Source organism: Corvus moneduloides, chromosome 8 (assembly GCF_009650955.1).
Source record: "Corvus moneduloides isolate bCorMon1 chromosome 8, bCorMon1.pri, whole genome shotgun sequence".
NCBI classification, from domain to species: Eukaryota; Metazoa; Chordata; class Aves; order Passeriformes; family Corvidae; genus Corvus; species Corvus moneduloides.
The window spans coordinates 2,681,421-2,705,828 of NC_045483.1; the positions used below are offsets into that span (position 1 = coordinate 2,681,421).

Genomic DNA, 24,408 nt, shown 5'->3' on the forward strand with positions numbered 1-24,408 from the left:
ATATGTGCGAGCAGCATATTTGGAGATTTCTTCTTAACTTTGCTCCAGAACACTCAGAAAGAGGGATATTTAAATTTAAACACAGAGGGCTATTCAATATTTAAATCAAGAAAATGAACTGTTCACACAGTGCCTTTATAACCAAACAGCCAAGGGTGAGGGGACACAACTGGGACACAAATTGTCCCCGGTCAGCCTAAATAAACCCGCCGCTTTTCCCGTCCCCAGGACTTTGGATCAGTTTTTCCCCGGACACAAAGCACCCAGTGAGCGGCTCTGCCGTGGCCGCCGGAGCTGCCGCAGCTGCCGCGGGCGCTGGAGGGTGAATAATTGATGTCCTGGCAGGCAGGGCTGGCAGCTCCTGGCTGTCCCTGTCACCAGCCCGAGCGGGGCTGGCCGGGCAGCGCATCCCGCCGGGAATGCCCTCGGGAGCGGCTCCGGCTCCGCGGCCCCGGCTGCAGGCGCCGCCCGAGCGCTCCCGGGACGCGCAGCCCTCCGTCCCTCGCATGTTCGGGAGCGTGAGCTGCCCTGCCTGGAGGGCAGCGGGGCCTTTGGGTGAGTTTGGGATACTTCTGGGGTTTTCCGAGCCTCCTGTGACCTCCTTTCTCTTCCTCTCTCTTGTGCCGGTCTTTCTGAGAATAGTCTGCTTTCTCTTGGGGTTGGAAGTGATTTAAAGAAAGCCTAAAAAAGGCAGGGAACGCCTTTCTTTTTAACGCTGGGGAATATGTAAACAGTACCTACAGAACTGGCACCAAAGTTACGATCAAGCCTTCTGAAGTTGCCTGGTGGTATTTAAATTTTCAACCCCCCGTGGCACACTACTGAAACTGAAGATATTTATGTTCCATTTATGATTTTCCCGAACTGAGATGAATGTAATTCAGTGTCAAATGCGAGAACCTGAAAGGAGTTTTACTTTCCATAAAAAAAAAAAGTTGGTTCCTTGTTGGAAGTTTAACTTGTGGTGTTGTTTTTTTACTCAGTTAAATACCCTGGTCATTGGGTTGAGAACATGACCTGAGACCTGCGTTAAGTTCTTACTCTGCATGAAGTCCTAACTCTGCGTTAAATGTTCTATTTTACCGTAAAGTAGGGGGAAAGTAACTTGGTTTTCCTAAGGATAAGAAGGAGATCTATTTTATATGTAAAGCACGTGGCAGTGATGAACTAAAGCAACTCTCACCCTGTCTTTATCAGGTGAAAAACATCAAAGTGTTTTTATTTATTAATCATTAACAGCAGACCTACCTGTAATATTTGTTTCAATTGTCTGAGTGCTGCTATTTTCCAGCAGTGATCCTGTCAGCAGTGCCTGGGAGCTCTCAGGTAAGTCAGTCCTTGGCACAGTTAAAAAATTGATACAAAAACAATCAGCTCCCAAGAGCAGAGGCCATGGGTAGGAGCAGGGATGTGAGATGAATCCTGAATAAGTCTTGATTGTGGATAACAAGCTCCCCCTCTTTTTATTTGTTTTCAGTTGGATGGTCCACATTCTGCTGCTTCCGCTTTATTTCCTTTGTTTAGGTCACAAAAGCATTTTTTATTTGGAATCCAAAACCCAGCCAAATTTTGAAGGGATAAAAGTACAGCACAATGATATCTGGTGCTAACAGTAATTAAATGCCCCGTGTTTAAAAAAAAAAAAAACCAACAAAAAACCAAGAGGTGAAAATAGGGGTATGTAAACAACAGGAGATATGCAAAGAATGGATGTAATCCTGCACTCCTTAATCATGGGAGTAATCCTTACTCAGGAAAGTAATCCTGGTGCTTTCAATAGACATCAGTGGGTGCTGGAGCACCAGGCCCAGCTTTTCCAAGGAGATAACAATGTTTTATGTGGTTTCTTTCTGCAGTGCAATTTTAGCAACCCAGCTCTTGGTGATGTATTTGAATGCATTAGTGATAATATTGAATTAGGCTTTACCTGATGTCCGTTTTGCCTCTGAAAGCATGAAAGAGAATGGGATAATGTATGAGATGTGGCAGGGAGAAGGTACAAGCCCCACGTGCTTTATTGGCTCACCCTGTTCCCTGTGTTTGCAAATCACTTTTTGGTCTGTGGGATGCATAAATTTTTTTTTTTTTTTTTTTTTTTAGGATAGGATGCAACTTTAGCACAAAAAAAAAATCACCTGAGACCTGATATCCCTTAAAGTATATTTGTGTTTCCCTAGAAGTGATGTTGATAAACACTGTTCATCTGACTTAAATACAGGGGGATTGTGGTAATGTCCTGGGAATGATTTTTATTGCTGTTATGTTCTGTGATCTTGCTGGAATGATACATTTTTATCTAAATGTGGTGGTTCTGCTGCCCTTTTCACCAGCCCAGCTCAGCATTTCTGAGCTTTGCCCTCCCAGCCTGTGCGGTGCTGCCCTGTAATCCAGGATGGGGCTTGGGAGCACCTGTGTGCCCTTCCCCAGGCAGTGCATCTGCTAATGAGGAAAACTAATTACTTAAAAGCTTTCAGCAGGATGGGGTTGTGAAGTATAAATAGTCATGAACTACTCTTCCTGCTCTGTGTTTGTGCTGCTGCCAGCAGTGGTGGGGTGGAGGTGAGTTACCTTGTGCAGTCACTGCTCTGGTAAGATGCCTCCTCTGGGGGAAAATTCTGTTCCGTGCACCCTGAAGGGGACTAAATACAAAAAATCAGAAGTAAAAATGCACTGGATGATGATTCCAGGTAGTATTAAAACCTTAGTTATAAGTGAAGTTGGTATAAAGTCTCTATTGGCTTTTTGTTGTTGCATGGAGGTATCAGGAATGAGCTGATTTTCTCTCATTAGCTTTCTTACACGGCAAAGATTGGGCTGGTTTAAATTTAAAAATGAGCTTCAGTAGATTTTCAGCATTTATTTGCTACTGAAGCAGTTTAATGCTGAGGTTACATCGTTCCTGTGGCCAGCAGAGAGTTGGAAGCCCTAAAATGACCCCAGTGCCAAGGGGCTGGGGGGGTGGGCAGAGTGCCACTGCTGCCCGGGAGAGGCTGGAGTGACCCTGGGCAGCATTTCCCTTCTCTTACTCCATGCAGAGTCCAGGAGCATTGATTCTCTCCAGGGAAGTCCCTTTCTGTCCCTGAACCCTGCCTGTGGAGTCGGTTCCTAATCCTTGCAGAACCCCGCAAGCGTTGCTTGCACCTTAATTTGAACTTTACAAGTTTTGAAAGTACATTTTTTACATCTGTTCTTCTTTATTGAATTATATCTATAAAACCCCAAACCACACATGCAGCTATTTTTATTTGAGGATCTCCTTCTGGAATTGGGCACACAGGTCAAGTGCCCATTTTAGTTTTTATTACCTTTTGAGAATTTTAGAGGTGGCTGTTCAAGCAAATTGGTTGAACAGTTTTTCAAACTCGACCAAAAAATGCTCTGGAATGGTTCAGCCTGTTTGGTATCAAAAATGGTGCGTGCAGCAGTGTAGAGCAGCTGGGTTTGGGGTTTTCTGGTGCAAACTGTGTGTGGAAAAGGTGTTTTCTGTGATCACTGATATGTCATTCTTGTATCTCTCGTTGTTAGGGTTGGTGGTCTTTGGTTGAAGGCTAAACTTGATGAGTTTAGGTCTTTTCCAGCCTTGGTAATTCCATGATCCTGTAATTTTAAGTGGAAAAGCTGAGCTGGTGTGATTGTGCATGTCGTATTTAACATATGACTCCGGACAGATAAAGCTGCAATGCGTGTTTTTAAAACGAAGGTTTTCCCTTGTCCTCCATGAGCTCCTTTGCTGTAAATCCCAGCCTGGGAGCAGCCAGGCCTGGAGGAGCAGAGCTCCCAAGCTCCTCGCTCTGTTGGTGACCCAGCCCAGCCCCGATATCCCCCAGGGCATTTTCAAAGGTGTTCTTCTCGCACAGCGCTGCTCTTGTTTCATCAGCCATTCCTGCATTCCTGGGGAGGGAGCTGAGCCGAGGACAGCCACGCTCCCACCTCTGCGTGCGGTCCCAGATTGCCATCAGCGATGTGCATTAATCGCTGCATTAATTAATAACGTGATGCTGGAACACGGCAGTCACACACCTGACAAGCCACTGAGAGCAGCTGGGCGATCTCCTGTGGGGAATACACCATGACTGCTGTCTGTGAAGGTGGATTCCCTTTCCTCCCCTCCCCGTGTTGTATCCCTACTTGTTGCTGGTGTGTTACCATTAATAGTTAGGATCCTGCATAGGGTTGTATCACAAACAACTAAAAATGTGGTTTCTGCCTGTATCCAAACCTTTCCTGGTGATTAAAGCCCATCAGTGCAGGATTTAGGAGGCGCAGGGGACAAAAGAGTGTGGGAATCACACAATAACCAGGGACAAAATTAGCTATTGCTAAATATTTGGCTGTCTTTTGGAAGAAGAATAGAGTCAAGAGAATATGGATACAATTTCCCTTGTGTCTGTAGGATGGCCCAGGATAAACATATGGAAAAAAGGAAGTGTTTTAGCAGCAGAAGGTAACTTTGGCCACAGTCCCCGTGGGTGCTCTGGGGCACCTCTGGGATTGGGTTTCAAATCTCTTTGGATTTAATTGATTGCATTTAGTTTTCTGCTTCTATTGCTCTCGAGTCCTAGTGCCACTTGCAGCTGTAGACATGGAAAATGGGTTTGGGAGGCTGAGCACACACAGCTGGGCAGGTTGGGGAGATACCTGGCAGGGCTTGGCTCGGAAATTCCCGTGGGAAGCAGGGCAAGGCAGAGCCCAGGGCCACACATGGAGAGCTTCTCTCTTCGGCCCTTCTGCCTCTTCTGAAACCAACTGCTGCTCTTTAGAGCATGTAAAAGTACTTTAAAATTCTCTCTCCTGATAAAATCAAACTTTAACAGGCAAAGTTCCCCTGCAAATTCTTGCAGAAGGAGAGAACTTTCTTTCTTGGTGTAGTTTTGGTTAACAGGACACCTTTAAGAACAGATTATGCTGAAAACAAGGTTTAATCGACATTAGGTGGCTGGCTCTCACTTTGCTCAATTTTGGTCAACCCTCTTCTTGCTCTTGTGGCTGAGGGACCAAAAATGAGCTGCCCCCGGCATCCCTCACCTGCATTAAGGGCATTGTGCAGCACTGCAAAGCAGAGGAGCAGCCTGCAGGGAGGGTCTGTGCCAGCCTGCAGGTGACTGCACCAAATCCCTCTGTTTTTAAAGCAGCAGTTGAAGCAGTGTGGGTTTATTCTCGTTTTCTGTGCCTGGAGCTGGTTGTGGTTCCCACCAGAACGGGCACTGTCCCAGCAGGGAGGGCACTGTGGGAGGGTCTCTCAGACAACCCTTTCCATGTGCAATAAAACATTTGATCCATGTGAAATAAAGGAGTTGATGTCACCGTGCAGCCTGAGAGCTGCCCAGTGGGAACAGCCTTTGTCTGCTGAGCCCAGAACGGAACCACCCAAACTCTCCTTTCCCTGTTTCATCCTCTCACTGTTACCTTATCCTACGGAGTTTCTCAAGGCTGATTTTTTTTGCAGGCAAACGCTGCTTGCTTTGGGTTTTTTCCTTTCTTTCCTTGTCTGCACATTGCCTTGAACAACAGCTCCTGACCTACTTCTGTCTTTTAATTGCTGCTGCAGTGTGAATTTTAATTCCATCCAGAGTCCAGATGTACTGAGGATGCACAGCACATGCCAGGGCCAGGCCATTTATCTCCCAGGCCAGTCTTTCCCAGCGCTTTGAATCCAGCGACCCCTTAACCTTTCTGAAAAAATATCTAGAGCCATCATCACATATTTCGCTGTTGGCTGCTGATGGGAAATGGAGATAATAACTGTTAATCTAAATGCTAATATGTATTTTCTCTGACAGCTTAGTTTGTTTTACTGTTCTTCAACCTTTGGCTGAAAATATTAATGGAGATGGATGTGAGCCTTGTGCTTCCATCCCCCAGTGCCCAAATGAACCTGGGCACTGACAATTTATGGGAGTCCATTATTGCACTTTATGTTTTTATTATACTTAATACTTTTTGTTTCTTTTCATGGCTACTTTTGGGGAGTTATGGACATAAGAGGATGAGTGGGTCATTAAGAGCTGTCAGTATCCTGGATTTGGGGGAGATCACAGCTTGATGAACAAGGAATTAGGTTTGGCACTCTCCAAAAGTGTTCTGTGAACTTTGTTCACAAAAAAATATCCTCTTTTACTTCTCTTCACTTGAGAAGAAACACCAGCTACAGGTGCTGCATTTGGAGCATCTCAAGAATTTCCTCTCCCGGGGACATTGTTTTGCTTAGCTAAGATCTGCCTCTTTATTCCACAGAAATGGGAAGTGAGGGCAAGTTATCAGTGTGTTCTACTCAAATAAATTAACTCTCATGGAATTAAAATTGAACTCAAGGGAGGCTCTAGTTTTAATCATTCTGTGGTTGTAGCTTGTGAAGGACTCTGGAATCCTTTGGGAGGGGAAAAGGATATTTAAAAACATAAGCTGGTTTAGCTCAGGTTTTTCTGGGATACACTAAATTTCAATAGCACAGGAGTTTAATTAATAATAATTAGTAAGTAGAATACAGAAAAGGAGAGTTGCTCATACTCTGGAGGGTCAGAAAAGGAGGAGGAGGAAGGTGGGGATACAACCTCACACAAGCTGTGGGAATGTGGCTGGGAGGAGAAGTCCAGGGAAGGACAGCACATGGAGGAGGATCCTTTCCTCCACCACTACATTATCCTCTTTCCCATAAATATTTCCAGAGTCTTTTGCTTGCTGGTCACTCTGCCAAGGGAGGATTTAACAGCACAGATGCATCAAATCATTATCCCAGTGATGTATTACAGGTACAATGTGTATTGCAACCTGTTCTCACAGCAGACAGAGCGTTAGTGCCTGATATTATTACTGATATTTGATGTACAATCCAACTCTACTTAATTAGTTCACTAAAATGCATTTTCTGCCAGAGATATGGTGAACAGGAAGGAAAATCACCTTCCTGGAGAAATGCCTTACAGCAGGATGACTGAAAAAAAGCAGATAGGAGAGTCTGAGAGGCAGAAATTGAGCACATCAATCCTGCAGACCCCCCAAAATCTGTTGGATCTCGCAGCTGAGATTTTGGAATACAAGCCAGCAATTTAGCTGTAACATAAAACTCTTCAAAAGGAAACTCTCATGGTATTACCTATAAACACTTTAGAACAGCAGATTAATCTGGAGTTTATGGGTAAGGTAGCAGAAAATGCTTCTGTGCTCAAAGAAGTGTTTTTATGTTTGGGAAAATGATCTGTTCCTCATCCAAAGAGCTCAGGCTTTGCCTTAAACACGAAATTCAGCTGTGGCCTGGGGAGTCACCCCTAACACAGCCACACTTCTGCATCACCTTGGTACCCACATTCACAGTGGCACCAGGAGATCATTAAATAAGACTTCATCTTCTTTTTGCATCCTCTCTGGAGGCAGGAGAGCAGGATTTTGGCCCGGGGTCCACACTGGTCTTTGGGCTCCCCTGCGTGGTTGATGGCAATTTGAGCACTGCTGAGCTGCCCAAAACCAAACCCTCCCTGGGCAGCACACAAACCTTCCCCCAGCAGCTGAGTGATCAGAAACAGCTTCCTTGCTCTTCTCTCCTGTGGGAAACACGGGCTCGTTTGGTTGCTGTCTGTGGGAGGAGGATGCGGGAGCCAAACACCACTGCAGGTCCTGTTCTCCTGCAGGTGGGAAGATAAAAGGGCTTGGAAATGGGTCTCAGAGCTCTCTTCCATGAAACCAGGGGATCTTCTCCTGCTCAGGGCTCACTGGGGGGCTGTGAGAAGGGCCCCACTCGTGCTGCTGCTGCTCTCCCCCTGTGGGGGTGGCACTGGAAGCGGTGGATGCAGCAGGGTGGGATCACAATTCTGGACCATTGGATTAGGGAAGGTGTCCCTGCTTGTGGCAGGGGTGGAATGAGGCCCTTTCCAACCCAAACCATTTGAGGATTCTGTGATTCCTGCAGTGCCTGACTGGGAATAATTCCACTCCCAAATTGTCTTTCCCTGTGAACCTCTCCCTGATCAAATGCGCTGCTCCGGGAAGGCTCGTGGAAGCCTCCAAGAAAAGAGGGCTGGATGTGGGGTTTGTGGCTTGTGCAAACTGAAAGAGCTGTTTTGGTGGCTCTTTCCAGGAGCCTGTCCAGCCTGGGGAGCAGAAAGGTCAGAGAGGTCCAGAGGGGAGAAACCTGAGCAGTGAGCTGCAAGGAAACCTGTGCTTCTGCCTGTGTTTCCAGCCTGGTAAATGGAGCCTTGCCCTGGGTCTGGCAACAGGGAACCTAGTCTTCTACAGGGAAGAGTAAAGGAAGGGGTGTTTTCTCTCATCCCAGGACTGCCTTTCCAGCCTCGATGGGCATGGCAGGACACCATGGAATAATTTGTTCTTAACCACTGGTGCTCATTTTTGGTGTCTCATTTATCTACAGCGAGCCTCTCTGCCACATCCAAATTCCACTTTATTGCTTCTCGTGTTCTTTCTCTTTCCCTTTGTGCTCCTCAGGTAGCAACTGCACTTTAGCTTGTTTTCAGGAACAGCAGTAATATTTCCTGAGCCAATTCCTTTCTTTAATTTGTTGTTGTTGTGGTGTCTGACACGTCCAGAGCTCTCCCTGGCCTCCAGAGTCTCTGTGCAGTACAAGTGTCTTGAACAGTTTATTTTAATCAGGCCTCCCAGAATTCAGTAAATACTTCAGGCCAATTTCTCCAGTACATCTGAACACATTCAGCAAAAACATGTGCAGCCAGTGATCAGACATAATTGCCAACAATTTCACACCCACAGAATCCTTGCCTGCCTCTAACATTCCCAAAGCCCTGTCCTTCCCATCTCTGCTTCAAGCAGGAATCTCCCAGTTGCTAAGGGGATGGAATTTTTGATGCAGTTCTGTGTGAAATGTTGTCAGCATCAAGTTGAGAAGTAGCTGTGCAGTTTTCAGGTTAATGTTCTCTGTGTCAGAGTGGAAGGACCAAGCTGCAGTGAGGAGCAGCTCTCCAGAGGTCTGGAGGCCAGGTTTGATCCAGGCACTATCCAGGCATTCCAAATATGACTTGAATCCGTGTCTGCTGCGTTTGACTGGAACTCTGACAGTTACAGGCTGTCACAGGAGACTTCCACTCCTCTTCCCGACTCAATTACCCAGGCTCATGCTTCTCCTAAGATTACCATTGCTGTAAATAAAGTCAAGTTCATTCTCCTTTTTCCTTGCTATTCTAAGGAAAAGGGAGAGGCTGGTTTTCCCACCCAGCATCCAACTGAGCCCAAGCCTCAGGGGAGCTTTTGGTTGAATTTCAATTAAGCATTTATTTTTTTAGCTAAGTTGTGGTTATTGATGCACTGAATTTTAAAAAAAACAGAGCAAAACCCTTCCCGTGTTTGTTGCCCATTCCCAAATCCTTGCTATAGGAGTATCTATCACAAGTCTTATCATAAGGTCTTAAAATAACAAATGTACCTAATCAGCTTAGGTCCCCTTAAAATTTTACAGGCACAAATTGTTACTAGGCAAAATACTGCAGCACCCCACTAAGTTATGTTATTGCCACTCTACTTTCCATCCTGTATCCTGTTCCTTATGCAGCCTTGTTTTCCTTATTCCCTATTTTTGTGTGCTGAAAAGTTGCTTGCATTAAGCTGTTCACACCCCCTGGTTTCTTTCCTGAGTCATCCATTGGTTAAAGCTCAATAATGTTTGGGTGGGTTGAATTATTTCTTGCACTTTTGTAGTGATCTGAGCATGTCCATGTGCAATTCCTGAATCGTATCCAACTCTGGAGCTCATTAACTGTGCAGGAGTCAGGCAGGCTCCACTTCCCATGTAAGTGCTTCCCTTCTCTGCTTCTCCCCTTTTCCCATTGGGATGGCACAGGCTGATGGAGAGGAAGATCAGCAGAGGATCATCCATGGAAGTGCTCTCCCATGGAAATGAAATCCCTCTAAACCTGGGGAGCTGGGAAATGCACACCTTAGAGTGCTGTGGAGTCTTGGATGGGTTGCTCCTCGATGTCATGTGGGTGTTTAACTGAGCTGCATGGGATAAAAGCCTCAGAAAAATTCTGTGTCTTGTGGACATCCCTGCTGTGCTCGCAGGGCTGGAAGGGACCTTAAAGCTCATCCATGGGCAGGGACACCTTCCACTATCCCAGGCTGCTCCAAGCCCCATCCAGCCTGGCCTTGGACGCTTCCAGGGATGCAGGGACAGCCACAAATGACAGATTGTGCCATTGCTGGTGCTCTGTATTAGGAGGGCTCATTAACTCCCCAGAGCTGCTCCAGGAGATGAAAATCTCCTTTTCACAGTGCAGGAATTTTAACTGTGCCCTGGCTAGAGATTACCTCAACCTGCTATAAATTGAGATGTTTCACTAATTGCTTTCTTGGTTCATTAGCCAAATTGTGAGTATGAGGGAAATGGAAAAGGCTCGGGATGAATTTCCTTTGCAATCCTTAATTTAAATGGTGAATAATAATTTAGTGTTGAACAAAACACACTGGGTGATTTGCTGTGCTGGAGCTCGTTTTTTACCTTGGGATCATTTGCCACCTTTGAAGCTTTGTGGGAAAATGATCCTCAGCTCTGCTTCATTGTGATGTGGTGTGACAGCAGGCAGAAGCTATCATCATTACAGAATAATTGTAATAATCTCAAAATTTCTACAGAAACACTTTGTCATGGGAAGTCCCTCCTCAGACATTGTTTTAAGCAGAGACATAAGGGAGATAAAAGGCAAAAAAATCTTTAAAAGTTTTGCTTCTGCGGATGCTGTGGCTCTAGTTCCATTCCAGCCATGGAGGTGACAAAACTACAATGTGTCCCTGGTTTACTCTTTCCAAAACTCAGCTAAAAATCAAAGATGAACTCTGAGCAGCTGCAGGGAACAAATTCTACTAATTCATCACAGCCAATGCTGTAGAATTTAATCTGTTTTATGAAATTCCTCCCATTGATTGTTATGGCAGGGCTGTGGCACAGGAGGTCATTTGTGAGCTCTCAATTGCTGGTTGTGTGACAGTGAATAAAGGAGGCCAAAAGAAAGGTTAAATTAAAGAAGCTGCTAGAAGCTATTTATGTGAAATGAATGTATATTATCTAAATTAATGACAGCAAACCTCCAATTAGCTGAATATTGATGCAGAATTCGAGCTTTATATGGTAAATACATGTTTTGTCCAGCCAAAGGGTTGGGTAAGGAAGTGTTTAACTGGAGTAGAGTTACAGGTAAATGAACATTTTCTGTTTATTGGGGCACAGTGACCTCACTGCTGCTGCTGACAAATCTTTACAATAAATCTGTCATTGCTTCCCAGCATCAATAAGGAATATTAAACTTATGACCTTGCCCTCTAAAATATCCTCCTGTAACACGGGATGAGCAAAAGCCTTGAATGTGCTGCTTTGTGTTTCAATAAACAACTTAATTTTTATTTTAGAGCAGACATTTCCTCCTCAGCCCAGTGTATGTTGCTTTGGCTTAAATGAGCGTGAAGGGGAACCTCTAAACTTGGTTCTGTTTTGTTAATTTAGAGGATTGCTCTGTAAAAATACATCATAGAGGGCTGCAGCTATGGACTCCTTCTGTTGTGGTCTTTGCAATTTATACACATTAAAATAACGGTGTGATGGAGTGATTTGATCAATTTACTCCTTGGGAAGGGTAGAATTTTGTTGTGGATTGTCAGTTACTTCATTATCCTGGTTATGGTCATTGAGGTTCGAGGTTTAATTACACTCTGTGCAGAAAATCTCTATTTTAATGTGCATGCGTCTACCCAGGAGCTTCACATCTCCCCATACCTCTTCCTGTTCATCTTCTGAATTTGTGATTTTAGTGCATCTCTACCCTATTACTTCTTTTTTGACCTGCTGACGACTCCCCACTTATTTGGTGTCAATATTTTGCAGCAATGTTCTCCTTTCAGGACCATTCTGAGAAAATATCAGTTCCTAGAGTCCTAGGATGAGTTTAGGGAGATGTGGAGGCGGTGCTGTATTTTATTTATTTATATTTTCTTTGATTTCTGGCTCTGCTCCTTTGTCACCCTGGTCTTCATTCATTTCTAGGTGATTTACACTGGGTTTACTTTTTCTCACCTCATCCTTTGATGTATTTAATCCCATCCTAATTTTGAGATGCCTGTGATATCAAGATCCCTTTTTGAAAAGGAAGCAGCACTCTGGATTACTCAGCACTTCTGGGCTGTGTGTTCTTATTCAAACTCACACATTTTGTGTTATTTCAGTTCCTATTTTTAAGCTCCAGGTACAAATGCAGCTTCCCTTGTCTTCACTGTTCTTTGCAATTATTTTTTTTTTAACCTGAGATTTTCTCTCGCCATTCTGTCCAAAAATAGGGAGGCTTTTATAGCCAGCTTTTAGTTAGGGGGGAAAAAAAACCACAAAAACCCAACAAAAAATATAATGAAAACTCAACTTTAAAAGTATAAAGGATGCTGTTCTATTCTGGGGTGGATGGAGCCAGGCTTTCTTTGTCGCCTCTTCCTCAGTCCCCAGGGCCTTCCCAGTAAAATTCTCTATTTTCCTTCTCTCCATTGCATTTTCCTGCACAGGGACTGTGCCATCAGAGTGGGACTATATTTTCTGTGAGGGTTTTTCTTTTGTTTCCTGTGTCCCCCTCATCTTTCCCAGTTTGTCTAAGTGGGATTGCTCTCCTTCTGAAAGCTGAGGGCTATTTCCAACACCCACACTTGAAGACAAATAATTATATATTATATAATTATTTCTGTAATTATATAATATATGAAATCTGGGCACCCACACACCTTTTTCTTCATTTTTTTCCCCTACCTTTGATCCCCACTGCTGTTTATTCTACATTTCTAGCACGAGACATTTAGCAAAGGCTTTGGCTATAAGATGAATTCCCAAATCCATAGCTTTTCCTCATATTGTATTTTCAAACTGAAATCCTCTTGAAAGGTCACTTGAAGGTTTGAAATACCAGAGCACTTTGATTGCTGTTGATTTTTCTCACGGTGATTGAGCAGCCATCAAGCTCATCAAGCTTCTCTACCAAAAACACAGTCACTGGTTAAATTTTCTGTTCTTGTAAAGGAAGAGCCCACAGAGCTTTTCCACACAGCTGCTGCTGGAGCTGTGTTATTCAGGGATGGATATCCACAGGAATGACACCTGGATCTGCCCATATGGGGCAGAGGGGAAACCATTCCATGTGTGTACTGGAATTCAAGGAGAGCACAGATCCATTCAGCCATGACTGTGATGAGGGATTGATTTCCACAGCCCAGCAGTGTTTGAGTTACTCAGTGCATAGCTCAGAGCAGCTGTGGCTGCCCCTGGATCCCTGGAAGTGTCCCCAAGGCCAGGTTGGATGGGGCTTGGAGCAGCCTGGGATAGTGGAAGGTGGAATGGAATGAGATTTAAGGTCCCTTCCAACCCCAGCCTTTCCATGATTCCATGAAACAAATCTCTGTATGATTAACTCAAAACCGCATCCCCAGGGAGGTGACAGGGCGATCTCTTTATTTTGGGGTTTGTAAGGGGGTATGTTTGCTGAGTGAATCATCTTTGGGATCATGCTAAGAACAGGTTTTTAGTCATCCTGCTGACGGTGGATGTGTTGTGTGGGATAATGTATTTATAGGTTTGGGTTGATAACCTTTCACCAAGTTTGGCTCAAACATTACTGAGTTCACAGTTTTATAGGCAATCCAAACAATGGATAACTTCAGTATAAATAACTCAGAATTCACTCAGGAATGGCTGAGGGTGGTTCTTTCATAAGAGAAATGACTATAGTCCTACCACCATCATAAATGCAAAGATCAAATTGCTTCGAAGACTTTAGGGAAAAACATAATATTGAAGATTTTTGGCTAAATGGTGACTTCTCTCAGCACTGACCTGCCTCCACATGAGTTTGATGCTGTTTAATTAATCTTTTCTAGGCAGAATGATGAAGTGTCTAAACGTCCCTGTGTCATCCCAGTGCTGTTTTCTCTTTGCCATCAGGATGTTTCTCTTGTCCCACTCTGAGTTCATGCCCTTAGAATACTTTGCCACTCACCTTCCAGGCTTTGAGGATCCAGTTCTGCACTGACAAAAGGCAGAGGGCTGAGTTATGGTAGAAAAATGTTAATATCATACAGTGAAATTTTTTTATCCTTGGGAGAAGATAGATCATATAAACGAGGCAGTCATTGCTGAGCAGAGAACTTAAAATCTTTCCTTTCCCCAGTACAAAGTGCCAAGCCTTTTTAAGGAAAAGGAAGATGGGAAGTGCTTTGTGGAACTTGGTGGCAGAAATATAATAGCTCTGTGCACCCCTCTTTGAAAAGCTGCAAGTTGGTTTTTTTAATCAGTGAAAAAGTAAATTATATATTATTTTTTTACAAGAGAATTAGCTTTTATTTATGTAAAGCAATCAGTGTTTATTATAAGCTAAGCATTTGGAGAAACACATTTTAAAAACCCCACATTCTCTTGGATTTACAATGAGGGTTAAGTGCTTGGTTTTCACCACAGCTGAATAAAACCTCATCCTTCAAAAAAACCTGTTAAATATTCTTCAATTCTTGTAAATATCCCTCATTTCTTATTAAATGTTCTTCAGTTCTGTATAATCCTGTATCATCTTCTCTTTGGCAGCCGCACAGCAGCTGTTGGCTTGCTGTCCCTTGATTAATTCTCTCCCTGTTCCAGAGTGGAATACACCTAGTTTGTTTGGTGAAAGGGAATATAGCTCATATTTAAAAATCCCTTTTAATGCAGTTACAGCATCTTTGCAGATTTAATTAGGTCTCAGCCCCTTCCAAATCACAGAAGTCAAAGGTCCCATCTTACTTGTCCCTGAGGCACCGTTACACAAAGTCCCCAGATGGCGCCGAGCTCCGAGCGATGACTTTACCATAGAGGGGCTAATTACTTCTAATCTTACACATTGATGAGGCTGGATTTTATGTCTCTGAGCCACTGGGACTGGAACTGCCAAATTATCCTCTCCTGTAGCACGAGGGTTGTTTCTCCATGAGAGGGACTCCACGAATGCCAATCCCTTCCCACCAGGCGCTCGCGTTTGAGACCGTAATTATTGCTGGCACACGGCTGCAGCCGATGAGCTCCCGCTGATCCACGTTGGGATCTCGGATAAGCTGCTCAGACCTGGCTCAGTTAAGCCAGGGAAGGGTGAGCAGGGCAGGAGGGGAAGCTGGGAGCTGAGTCCTGGGGGGTTGTGGAAGCTGCGGGTGGACATGGAGCATCCCTGAGCCCAGCCTGGAACAACAGCTCTTTCATTTTGTGAGCAATAACCTGCATCAGATATTTAAAAGAAATGACTCAACGCTTTCCCCTTCTGAGAGGGGGGAAATGTCTTTGGAGTCTATAATGCATGAAGGTGTTGGAAGCCTAATCTAGTATAAGCTGCCTTCAGCCAGGCCTTTCAGCACCAGGGAAGAGAAAGGAATGTCTAAAAAGCAGCAAATAACTCCAATTGCACTCTGATTTCACAGCTATGAGTGCTGGAGGTCAGGAACATAAAGCTGTTTATTTCTCCCCACAAAGCAGAGGCTGTTATCGTAACCTGCTGTAGGTGCAGGTATTGCAAACTCCTTCAGGGAAGTATTGGATTTTATTACAGCATTACTTCACACCAAATAGGCTCCTTTCTCTGCTTCTTTCTCTACTAGTTTTGACCCAGCCTTGGAGTTGTGTCCCAAAAGGAGGAGGAGTTTTTTCCAGGAATCTGAGAGCGAGGTTAGAGTAATTTGGGGTTAGCATGTACCACATCTTAATCCAGCTCTGCCAATGAGTAACCACGACCTGGAAGCTTTGTTAGGTAAGGAGAGGATTGGGAAGAATAAGGTTTGGAGCTGGTGGAACTTTTAGTTGTTTGTTTGCAAGGAAATCAATAACACCTTGATTTAGCTACTGCTTTTCAAAAGGCAACAGGGAACTAAGCTGGAACTGCTCTCTGGGGGGAAAAAAATAAACCCAAACCACCAAAAAACCCCCAAAACCCAATAAACCCCCCACACCCTCTACCTAGGAAATCCTGGGAAAATCCTAGTAGTATCACAATACACAGCCAGAAACACCAATGTACACCCAAGGTACAGAAACATTTTGTGCTCATTTCAGGACTTTATTTAGCTATAAAAAGACCGTTATAAATTAGAGAAATCCACCTAATTTTGAGTTAATGAACTTTCCTTAACTGTTGAATGAAGTACATAAATCTAAATTTATAGATTTATCAGCATTAAGTTTCTGGCCAAGGTGGTAATCCCAACATTCCTCTAACTATAAGGCAGTGCTACATTTGAGTAATAAGATGGTTTTTAATCAATGTGACATAGACCAGACACATACTCCAAAATAATACTTTCAGTTTAGGTTATGAGAAATATTTTTGCCTTTTTATTTAAAATAAATGACTGACTTGCTGGAAGTTTTGGGTTTTGGGGTTTGTTTTTTTTTTTTTTACATCATAGGTGAACTTTATCCCGCTAAGCACCAAAAAGTGCACACACTTCTGAGTATGTTTTAAATTTTTTTGCTCTTTAAAAGGGGAAAAATTCTAAAAACCTGGGGTTTAATCTCTTTAAAGAGGACAAAATTTTAACCCAGTGCCCTTGCAGGTATCCCTGCAGGGTTTGTCTCTCCAGTTGTCTGCTGCTGGTTGGATTTAATTTACAGTAAATACTCGTGTGGTAAATATTGGCCTTTTTGCCTCAACTCCCTTGTGTAATGCAGTGCTCTCTAGATTAAACCCCTGTGTGTCCACAGCTGTTTAGCATCCCACTGTCCAGATTTCCTGGCTGCATTTGGGGAGAGAGAATTCAGGATCACTGAGCTCCATGGTGCAGGGTTTGAAATAAAACTGGCTTGTTTTCCTCCTCAGGGTGGGCCAGCTGCTGGAGTGCTCCCAGCACACATTTAAACTTGTCCTAGCAAAGACCAGGCTTTTCTCTGTTTTCCCTTGGGATATAAGAGCCACCAAGGTAACTTTTTGGAATGGATGTAAAAAAAGGTCCATTACAAACAAAAAAAACCAAACCAACAAACAAAACAGACAAAACCACATCTCATCCTTAAAAAAACCCCAAAAACCAACCAAACAAAAAAACCTATCAAACTAAAATTGCAAATTAACCAAAGTAACTGGAACTAATCCACTAGAGAGATCTACCTGAGCCTATTGGTCCAAGAAAATCGGGATAAAAAGAAGATATAGGTGCAGAAAGGAGGAGAAAGGGTGCACTCAGTTTGCCTGAGGGCTGCAGCGCTGGGGATTGGCTGTACAGTTTCATATCCCCATTCCCAGCTGCAGCTTTCCCAGAAGAACATTCCACCTGAACTTTCCTGCCCTTGACTTTGGGCAGAACACGACCTGGTCACGTCCTGCCTGAGCTTTGGTGTGACCAGCACCGGGCTGGGAGCTCAGAGTGCTGCTTGTTGAGGCTGAAAAGGCTCAGCCCTGTCCCACAGGTCATTTCCCAGCTTCCAGCTGCAGGGTTTGATGGCACTCGAGGGTACAGGGAATATCAATAGTGGCCCAAGAGGTTTCTCAAAGTGCATTCAGCAAAGTCTGTGTCCTGTAACTGGTGGCCCTGAGGAGGCGTTTGGGATCAATTCTCATCCCAAAGCACCCACTGGAAAGGCTGGAATTGGGAAGGGCCAGGATTTGGCTGGGGAAATTTGGCTGGGTTATTTAATGGCTTGTGTGTTGGCTCTGGATCAGAGATTGTCGTGGAAAGGAACAACTCCAGGACAAACAAAGTGGTGCTGGTGGCAGCCATCCCCAGCCACCTCATTTGCCTTGGATGGAGAATTGTCTCAGCATTTGGTTGTTCTGAGCTGTTCAGTTATCACTTCTCACTGCATTATTGCAGGCATTCTCTGCAGTAAAATCTGGGAGTCTGATGCTGAGTCTGTCACATTTAGGAAGGTGACGGCTCCAGCAGGGCCTTGCTCTGTGACTTTAGACAGGACAGATGTTGTACATGATCATGCCCAAGGTATCACAGTACTGGGGTCAAGCAGCTGTGGCATTATCAGATTGGCCTCCAGCACTTCACTTTTCTCCAAGCCCCTCAATTTCCATAATCTTCCTATGAGATTTCCATATTTTTTTAGACAGTGAAAGCAAAAATGTGAAATGGAAAATCCAGGCTAACAAGAAAAAGGCCGTTTCATGAGCAGCAGAGCTGACAGAGCCCATGAGCCCAGACCCAAATATTGTTCCTCACTCCTCTCCATGTCTCCTTTCCCATCTGCCCCCTGTGCCTCCTCCTTGCTCCTAGGACAAGGGGTGTGCCCTGCCTGACTGGGAAATGTGTCCATGGATCAAACAGGGATGACCTGGTAGCCTTTCCTTCCCACAAAACCATTGATTTTTGTGGTCAGCTTGTTGTGAGATCAGCTATCGACCCCGCTGTCAAGTTGCTTGAAAGAGGCCACAACCTCTAAAGCCCCAGGCTGGACGTAAAGAAGGATAGGGTATAAATCAAATTCCTTTTGGAAATCAGGCTAAAAATGTGATCCAAGTAAAGAGCACAGTGCAAAAGGGTTGTGCTTTATTTTTGTTGGTTGGGGTTTTTTTTCCTTACTTTCCTTACTTTAATCTACTGTAGATACAGTAGATAAAAATTAGGAAAAAACCAGGACTTCTAAACCACAGGGACAACTTTTTTGCAGGGAAATTTGTGTCAAGCCCAGGAGAACACAGCCCTTTAAGTTTGTTCCTATGCCACTCTTAGCGATGTCATAATTAAAATATGAAAGTATATGAATTACTTTATTCATGGAAGTGGCTCTTAAAGGACAACTATTACCAACAATAACTATTCACATATTGAAATATTTTTCTGATTGGCCTGGTGTTGAATTTCTTGGGGGGGTGCGTGTGTGTTTTACAAGCACAGCCTTGGAGAACGAGGAATTACAGGAAAATGCGTTTTCTCATCCATCTGTTGCAGCTCTGATGTTGAATGCAATTATTGTTGAATGCAATAATTTGGGATCTGAGCTGAGTTTTGCTGGAATACACAAACAGCCACCAGGTTTGGGTGGTTGCTAGGCAGCAGCTGATGGCTCCTTGGAAAAGCAGCCACGGCTGCCTGGGCTGGGTGCTGACAGCCCCAGCCTTGCTCCTTCTCATCCAGGTGACATCCACAGCCAAAAGAAAGCTGGAGAGAACTCCCCATTTCATCCCAAAAAGCTGCCAGAAGTTAGGGGTTTGAGGGCTTTAGCATTTAATCAGCGATTCCAGGCTTTTCTGCACTGTTTCAGAGCTAAAACCCTGAGTGATTAAAAAAAAGAAAAAAGGGGATGGCCAATTGTCTTCTGCTGAATCTGGTGATAAAACCAACAGCCACCAGGTTTTATGGTCATATGACAACATTTCTTATTTAATCTCTGTTATTTAATCTCTCTCTGTATTTCTCCACCTGTTGCAATGGAACCCAAAAAGGGCAATTTCAAGATCCAGCAAAGCGTGGGTGTATAGTAAAAGCACGTTGTGAATAGAGGTTTGTTTTTCTGCTTTCCCTTCCGAAGGCAAATTCAGGTAATAATTCACCAACCAAAAAGTTTTATCTGATAGAATAACTGCAAAGTTCAGCTGTGTGAAGAGCTGTTAGATTTAGAATAGAGGCAAGTCCGTGGTAACGGAAATAAATTAGAGGGAGCTGCAAAATATTCTTAAATTATACAAGATAAAACTATTTGTGATCACACCAGCGACTTAGAAACGGAACTTTTGAGGCCTCATAGTTATTTAAATCTTGGCTATTGTGGTTTTATCCTGTGAAAGCTGATTTTTTTTTTATCTTGGTTTTAGCCTCCTGCATCCCCTATTCTCAAGCAGTTTGTGATGGCTGTAATCACAGCAGTTAATGTGAAAGACTTCCCAGAAAGAAAGAATTAATCCCAAGTATTACACAAAAAATGAGTGCTTCTATTGTACAAAAGTAACATGAAAAGTCTGTATTAAATGTGGCGTGGCTGGAGCTTCAGCAAGTTTTGTTTTGTTGTACAAATCGTTCAGTGTCAAATTGGGCTCGTGAACATCCTGTTTCTTTGTTTTGGAAACCAAATAGGAGGGATAGAGGTGTGGGCTGGAATCACTCCTTTGATGCCTCCACAAAGCCATCTGTACCCACGGCACACATCATTTTCTGGAGTCACTGCTGTATTAAGAGTATTAAAAGAAAAAAAAAAAAAATCAATAAATACCATTGTTAAGCCAAAGCATCCCGAAAAAATCCCTGCAGCAGGATATATACTGAGCCATAAAATGCATAACAGGCGGTGCATTTGTCCTCTCTGAGTTTCTTCTCTTTCAAAAGCAGGGAAATGTAAGAAATACTGACTTGGGAGGCCACACAAAAACCTTGAGCTCTTATTATGCACAAGCAGCTCTGGGCAATTGTGTACATTTTGTAATTGCTACCAGTTCTGAGCAACACGGGTGGAATTTTTATTTACAGACTCCATTTGTGCCATCAAATTCTCTGCATGTTATGACCTTTACATAAATACTCATAATAACACTAAAATAACTCTTCATAAATATAGTTTTTTGGCTGCAGAGCTGCTTTGCCTTTGTTTGCTTATACGTTGTGCTTGTCATGTTTATAGTCACTTAGGAATTTTCTGGCTGGCTCAAGCATTCCTGAACTTCCAGAAATGGATATGGTCCCTAAAATGGGGGTGTCTTAATGCCATGTTGTGAAGGGGACTCTGAGAGGGGCGAAGGAACCCTTCCATCAGCTCTTTATGGAATGTTTCTGTTAATTACACCTTTATTTTGAGAGGATATTGGGTGCTCAGCGGTCAATAAACCAAATAATGTGGCAGTGGGTACTAATGAATCTCTGTGTGAGGCTCTGAACCAGGAATTGTCTTCAGAATTCCTTAAAATTAGTAAAAATTAGGCATTGATGTTGCTTGGACTCGCCTCCTTTCTTTGTCTCTATCTCCTGGTCACCTTCTTTTCTCTACAAACCTCTGGCACATCCGGTGTTCGTGTTGAAATATTGAATGTATTTATTCAGGTTGGCCTAACCCAAAAGTCAGTGCTACAGATTTCTTACGTGAAACAGCCTCAATGAGTGCTTTGCTTTTGGTTTTTCCCCCTCTCCTGCCTCCCATGCCAGGCCTGTGACACTTCCAGAGCCTCTCAGCCCTTCATCTCCCGCTAATTCCCACTGATCTTCCTGTTCCCACGTGGTCCCAAATGTCACCTCCAGGGCAAAACCCCTTCCTGGAATTCCTGACCCCACTCGAGGGCTTGCTTAAAGAAATAGCAGCAGTTTTCCAAAGGAATAAAATGGCCACCAAACAGGAACTTTGTCAAGAAACCAAAGGCATCACGTCCCTTGGTGTGAGCAGAGGGCACCTCATACAGGAATCTGAATTTTCCAGGATTTCCTAGAGAGGATTCCTTCTCTCAGGAGGAGAGTTTGGGGGTGTTTTTTGTTGTTCATGCACCATCTCTCACTGCTTTGCCGAATCCTCTTAGAAAAATGTGTCCGAATTATAGAAATGTGTCTATGTCTCAGAATCATGGTGAGATGTGTGGACAACATTGGATTGCCCGACAGCACATGACTGAAAATTAAAACAACAAGAAGGGAAAAAGAAAGAAAACTTGGAGGACAAAGGGAAAAGGGAGAAAGGGAAGAATTTTCTTCATTTTGTCTCTGTGTGTGATGGATGTGCTGGGGGTGATTCCTCTCTTTATATTATTAAGGGAGGATAAAGAATAATATCAATGCCTAATGAAAACACCATTTTTTTTCTCTTGTGCATGGGTTTGAAGATATAATTCCTGTGCTCTTTCTAGCCCCCTGATGAGCCCCCTTGCTTCTAATGGCATGGATAATGAGAGATCTATGACTTGTGGCTCTTTGATAGCAGACCAGGACTCATTTGTCCCTTCCATGGTGGATCCTGTAATCATCTCCGCAGGCAGCCAGCACAGCCCCAAGGTGTGCAAGCAGGGAGAGATAATTCACTTATCAAATCTCACTTGTAACAGAAGAAAATCCATCCTGACATCTTAAAAAAAAATAAAACACATTTTTCTATTTTGTTTACACAATGAATCCTGTTCAGGCTGAAATGATTTCAGGCTGTTAGGCTCGCTCTGATTTGAAAGCCTTCCCCACAAAGCAGCCTTAAAACACCATCATTTGGTGCCACTGTGTTTGAGTGCTTGCTTTTGTGGTAAAGTGCTTGTTTGTGTTGGTTTGGCTTTTTTCATGACAAGAAAGGTTTGAAGTAAAGAGCTGGCAGCTGCTTTGCCCTCCTTTGAGCCCACATCGCTGTTTGACCCCTGTTGTCACGATGTGCAGGCGACTTTTGTAAGTGCAGCAAAGATGCTCTAGGAGGACTGAGGGAGCGTCCTTCTGTCATCCTCCCTTGATGAGCAGGTCCTGTGTGGTTTTTAGGTGCGTCCCAGCTCTCAGGATGGCACCCTGTGCTCCTTAAACATCCTGGTGAAAATTCCTGCCCGGCCATACACCAAGGTTGCTGAAATCCTGCAGAGATTGTTAATGTAACCCCTCCCCTCTCCCTTGAATTTAACATCACTTCTGGAGGCTCAGCAGAATGTCTGTGAAGGACAGCAAGAGAAGCTGTGGCTGCCCCTGGATCCTTGGAAGTGTCCAAGGCCAGGTTGGATGGGGCTTGGAGCGACCTGGGACAGTGGAAGGTGTCCCTGCCTGTGGCAGGGGGTGAAAAAGATGATCTTGAGGTCCCTTCCAACCCAAACCATTCCCTGTGCCTGTGCCGAGGCTTTCTGGAAATGCATCACTCTCTCCACTAATGACTAAACACAACATTTTTTGGTAAATTCCCCATAAGTCAATGTAATATCAGCAAGGACTCTGATGAACGGTGGAATTCTCAGCATTCGTGTCTCTACTTTTAATAGCAGGAATGTGAACTTTACCTTCACTGCTCAGTCTTATTTTAGATGACACCAGGCTCTGCAATTCTATGATATCCTTCCTTTATGACACATGAAGGAGACCAGAAGACGTGGGTTTGGTTCCAGTGTTCATTCCAGCTTGGCTTTCATCTCCGATGTATCCGTAATGTCCGGATGGTTTTTCTGGATGACTCAGATCTGAGGGAGCGAATGCAGATCTCTCCCAGCCCTTTACTGAGAAAGGAGGGTGATGAATCTTTCATGATGACACTTCTTTTCCTCAAGGCTTCTGCAGGTATTTGAATTTAAAAAGCCACAAGGAAATTTAAACAGTTTTAATGTTTTAAACAGAATCAAGTATGAATTACTTCCTCCAGTGAGAATAATACATAGAAGGAAGAAAAGGCCTTAAGAAAAAATGTTTAAGTGAGACCCTGTGTTAGCAGAGTGATGGCTCTGATGCCTGACCCTGCAGCCAAGCCATCAGTGTCCTTTAGCTCCCAGGTGCTAAGCAGGGAATTTGGGAAATCTTGGGGAATTTTTGAGTGATGCCGGGATCCTGGCTGCCATGGATATGGGAGGGAGCCCAACTCCCCTCACCGGTCTCATGGATGTTGGGCAAAGATCAACAAAAAAGATAATTTTTTTTTTTGTAAAGTGGTGAAGTTTTCCTCTTTTCATACCAGTCTGTGTTCTGCAGTGCTGTTTTATGGCGTTTTCAGGGAAGCACTAGAGGTTCCTGGAAGTTCAGAGGAGTTCACTGTGAGGTGATGCTGGTGGCTCAGAGGGGACAGGGGATGTGGCCAGTGCAGAGCAAGCAGGGCTTGGAGCAAAGCAGGGAAGACCAGAAGTGCTGACACACATTTGAGATTTGTCAGCATATGAACAGTAAGTGACTAAAATATGCAACTTTCCTGACAAAAACCGGGGATGGGGCCAGGGCCAGTGGTCTAAAGTCATTCCAGCTCTGCCTGGTGTCACTGTGGGTGTCAATCATGCAATGCTTGAAGTTGGAAAAGCTCTCTAAGATCATCGAGTCCACCCATTCCCCCTGCACTGCCAAGGTCACCACTAACCCACGTCCCCAAGTGCCACATCCAGAAGATTTCTGAACTCTTCCAGGCGTGGTGATACTGCTACTTCCCCAGGCAGCCTGTTCCCATTCTTGAAAACCCTGTTGATGGAGAAATTTGCCCCAATATCCAACCTAAACCTCCGCTGGCCCAGCCTGAGGCCGTTTCCCCTTGTCCTGCCCCTGTTCCCTGGGAGCAGAGCCCGACCCCCCCAGCTGCCCCCTCCTGTCAGGGACTTGTGCAGAGCCACAAGGTCCCCCCTGAGCCTCCTTTGCTCCAGCCTGAGCCCCTTTCCCAGCTCCCTCAGCCGCTCCTGGGGCTCCAGACCCTTCCCAGCTCCATTCCCTGCCCTGGACACGCTCCAGCCCCTTCATGTCTTTCTCACAGCTGGTTCATCATCAAACAGTGTCCCCCAGCCTGGCATGTGTGTAGCAAAGACCTGAAACACTGGGAATCCAGCATTTTCCATGTCTTTTATGTGAGTCCCA

General features: G+C 44.3%; 1 protein-coding gene across 1 annotated transcript in view; it reads left to right on the forward strand.

Annotated features, from left to right (window-relative positions):
- The first annotated feature begins 286 nt into the window (after nt 1–286).
- C8H10orf90 (chromosome 8 C10orf90 homolog) overlaps nt 287–24,408 on the forward strand; it is a 58,055-nt gene continuing 33,933 nt past the window's right edge. Inside the window, exon 1 of the mRNA XM_032116847.1 lies at nt 287–555. Within this exon, the coding sequence (XP_031972738.1) occupies nt 420–555 (136 nt within the window). The 5' untranslated portion in view covers nt 287–419. The remainder of the gene's footprint in view (nt 556–24,408) is intronic.